This window comes from Pogona vitticeps, chromosome 13, assembly GCF_051106095.1.
Source record: "Pogona vitticeps strain Pit_001003342236 chromosome 13, PviZW2.1, whole genome shotgun sequence".
Taxonomy (NCBI): domain Eukaryota; kingdom Metazoa; phylum Chordata; class Lepidosauria; order Squamata; family Agamidae; genus Pogona; species Pogona vitticeps.
This window is the reverse complement of record NC_135795.1, coordinates 1765001-1768697: the sequence shown is the minus strand read 5'-3', so window position 1 is coordinate 1768697 and position 3697 is coordinate 1765001. Positions and strand designations below refer to the sequence as shown.

The 3697-nt window shown below is 49.2% G+C and overlaps 1 protein-coding gene across 1 annotated transcript in view; it reads right to left on the bottom strand.

Annotated features, from left to right (window-relative positions):
- Nucleotides 1–960: 960 nt before the first annotated feature.
- Nucleotides 961–3697, bottom strand: part of C1QTNF8 (C1q and TNF related 8) — a 4484-nt gene continuing 1747 nt past the window's right edge. Inside the window, exons 2-3 of the mRNA XM_020805947.3 lie at nucleotides 2479–2716; nucleotides 961–1940 (exon numbers count right to left, since the gene is read on the bottom strand). Of these exons, the coding sequence (XP_020661606.3) occupies nucleotides 1393–1940; nucleotides 2479–2716 (786 nt within the window). The 3' untranslated portion in view covers nucleotides 961–1392. The remainder of the gene's footprint in view (nucleotides 1941–2478; nucleotides 2717–3697) is intronic.

Below are 3697 nucleotides of genomic sequence, written 5' to 3'. Positions count from 1 at the left end.
GCCACCAACTGTCAGATCTGATTTGACCTGGATCCTTGCCTTGAGCAGGGCTTTGGACTCGATGGCCTTAGAGGCCCCTTCCAACGCCATGATTCTAGGATTCTATAACTCTCTTGTCTTTTTTCAAGAAAGCCTCTTTTGACATGGTTTGCAATTGGTTGGTTAAAATCCAGGAGTAAGTCACAACTGGAGTAGAGTAGGCCCATTTGAATGAGCAGGGATTTGATAACTCCACCCCATCTTAAGTTCCTTTGGTTCAGTGGGCCTATGCTAGTTGTGATTTTTTTCTCCATGCCAAGGAAGAGGGCCAGCCCCCTCAGGCAGCTGATTTGGGGTTTCACGTAAGGCAGTGGTTCCCAACCTTGGGTCGTCAGATGTTCGTGAACAACAACTCACAGAAATTCTGGCCAGCACTGCTAGTAGTGAAGGCTTCTGGGAGTTGCAGTCCAAGAATATCTAGGGTTCCAAAATTGGGAACCACAGATGTAAGGAAAGAGGATTTCAGGTTGGTTGGTTGGTTGGTTGGTTGGTTGGTTGGTTGGTTGGTTGGTTGGTTGGTTGGTTGGTTGGTTGGTTGGTTGGTTGGTTGGTTGGTTGGTTGGTTGGTTGGTTGGATGGATGGATGGATGGATGGATGGATGGATGGATGGATGGATGGATGGATGGATGGATGGATGGATGGAAATATTTTTATCCTGCCTTTCTCCTTTGTGTGGGCCCCCTGCTATGTTTTGGAGACCAATTCATTGCTTCACAGCAGATCCTGATCTAGTCCAAAGTGGTCTGTCCCTCATTCAATTCAGCTTGTGTGTCCCAGAAAGGAGTCCATCTGTCTGGAGATGACAGAATTTGGGACACCAAGTTGGGGAAAGCTCTTTTCCCCATTGGTCATCTGCATTTTACACCAGTAATTTCCCCACCTGACCTACTGAAAGCACAGCAGAGAATGGACACATCCAATTTTGATATTCATTTATTATTAAAGCAGCGGGACATTACAACAACGGATTCCATAGCCCACCTCAGACCAGCTGCTAGAAAGTAGCCTAAGGCAGGGGTTCCCAAAATGCCTTACTTAATCTCACCAAGGACTTCTCAAAGAGGAAAATCCTTGAAGGCAATCACATTTCCTTTCATGCCATGGACAAGACCCAAATCCGAAACCTTTGAGTCAGTTTGAGTCAGACCACATGGGCATTGGTTTTGAACACTTTATGTACCAGAGATCCTGCTTCAGGTAAGCCTCTTCACAGTTCTAACTCAAGCCGGAAGTCTAACAGCGCTTACTCACTAGTAACTCTAGACACGTCCTCTTGGGTGCCACCAAACCATGCAGCTTGGCGGCTGTTGGTTGCAGACATGGAACATCTAAAGGACAGGGCTGGGCACTGCTCACTCCGTCTCTGGCTTAATTAAATGCCCGTTGAAGGTGATGTAAACATCGGACTCCTCGCTGTAGATGGCGTTCTCTCTCTCTCGTTTGAACATCCGCACCCAGACCTCGTCTCCTTCCTGGAGGTCGAGCATCAAGCTCTGGCTTTGCATGATGCTGCGCTCGCTGGGCTGCGAGTAGAGAATGGCCGCCTCATTGTCGTTCTTCATGATGTGGAGGTAGGTCTCTTTGTAATTCCAGGTGTGGACGTTGAGGTTGAAGAAGTAGATCCCGGGGACGTAGCAGAAGAACTTCCCGGTGAACATGTTGAAGTGCTGGTAGAGGTTGACCAGTTCCGTGTCAAACGTCACGTGCTGGTAGTAATCGGAGCTGTGCAGAGGCTTCCGCCGGGCCACCGAAAAGGCCACGTAATGCTGCTTGCAGGAATCGCCAGGTAGGCCAGGCTGACCCTTTTGACCTTTCCGGCCAGGATGGCCCCGTTGACCTGGTTCCCCCGCTTTGCCTTGTGGGCCCCAAACACCTCTGTCTCCCCTCTCACCTTTTTCACCTAGAAGCACAAGGAGAAGTGAGGATTTGAAAGCGTTTCTGCCACATAGTCACGTACGGAGAAGAAAATGAAAGGGGACAAAGCATCCGGACAACAGTAGCCCGAGTCAAATGGGAAGCCAGATTTCGGCTCCAAAACTGGAAACAACGTTCAGTGTTGAGCTGAGCTGTAGAAGGAGTGGGAACGCACCATTCTTGCGACACCAAATCAATTCTGCCTGATTTGTGTAACGTCCAAATTGAGACAGAATGGCCAAGGGCAAAGTGCAACGAATTTGCAAATCACTTTTTGATCTGGACCACGAATCAAATTGGACACAAGTCACTCTGGACCATGTTTTCAAACCCCGAATTTCGCCACTTGGAGGAGCACCTCTCCAAAAAAATAAACACTTCTTGAAGGTAGCAACTACTTTGGCCCCAGTTCCGACGAGCCACTTTTATCACTGGAGAGGGTCATCGTCAAGCGACGAAATCCATGTGTCTGAACTGATCCTGGCCAGGTTTCAGGACAAAGATACAAGGCGGAGACTGCTTACCTTTCAAGATTGTGATGTCAATGGTGGGCCGGATCCTGGGCATGGAGTAGAAGGAGTCACTGGTCATCCGAGCGTAACGGGAAGCGGTGACAGAAGCTGGCTGCTCAGAAGGCCCACAGCATCTCACGCAGGAAGGGACCCTTCGGTTCTCCCTCTTGGGTAAGGCTTTTTCATCAGGTGGGTTGCTGGCATGCAGAGAAGATGCCAAGAGCAGCAGAAGGACGGCACGCATCTTGAACTAAACAACGGAAGGAAAAAACCGTTACTTGAAAGGGTGAGGACTGGAGGCAAGGGCATCTGCTTGCGGTTGCGTTGCAGGCTCTTCTGGTCAAAAGGCTCTGGGGCCCAGCTAGGCCTAGCACCCTGTCCAGGGACAAAGGTCCCAGGTAGCATTGGGACAGGAAGAGGAAGCATGGAGGGAGCTAGGCCGAGCTCAGCTACAAAGCCGCCCAGTTGAGGCTTTTCTCCAAGGTGAGCCACACATGTGGTTGACTGTCCGGTCGAAATTCCGGAATGAAGAATGATGGGATTTGTAGTCCAAGTTTGTTTGGTGTTGTTTTTTTTAAAAAAAATCCATTCCCTAACCAATACCTTACATAGGAAGATAAGAAAAGAACTTTTGACTAAACGTCAAGAAGAACCTGCAAGGGGGGTCAGAGCCATTCAGCAACGGAGCCGTCAAACTCAACTGCTGGATAACTCAATGATTTAGCCATCTGCCAGCGTAGCAGACGTTGGAAGTTCAGCTTCCCACTGCACCTTCTTGGCAGGGGCTGGACTCCATGATCCATTCCAGCTCTGCTGTTCTAAGATGATGAAGGTGATGATGATGATAGCAAGTAGTGGGCTCTTGTCCGCTGGAGTATTTTAATCAGAAAGTGGGTGGCTGTCAAAAATGCCTTAGGTTGGTCCTCCTACATTGGCGGTGGTTAGACCGGATGGCCCTTGAGGTGTCTTTGATTCTAAGAAAATTGGAGGTGCGTTGCAGCCATTTTTAGCTTCCGGCGCACTTCAGTGGAAAGGTTTTACAAATCAATACAGGGTCCAAGTCAAATCAGATGAGTCATGGAACTGGGACCCCATCCCAGATCTCTCCTGAATCAAAGCGAGGACTGCTACACCCAGCGCTAATGAATATGCAGTTTTGGATGGAACAAGCTTGTCCTGGAAAGGGATTTGACGGAAAGGGCATTACGTGGACATGCAACGAATGCAACCG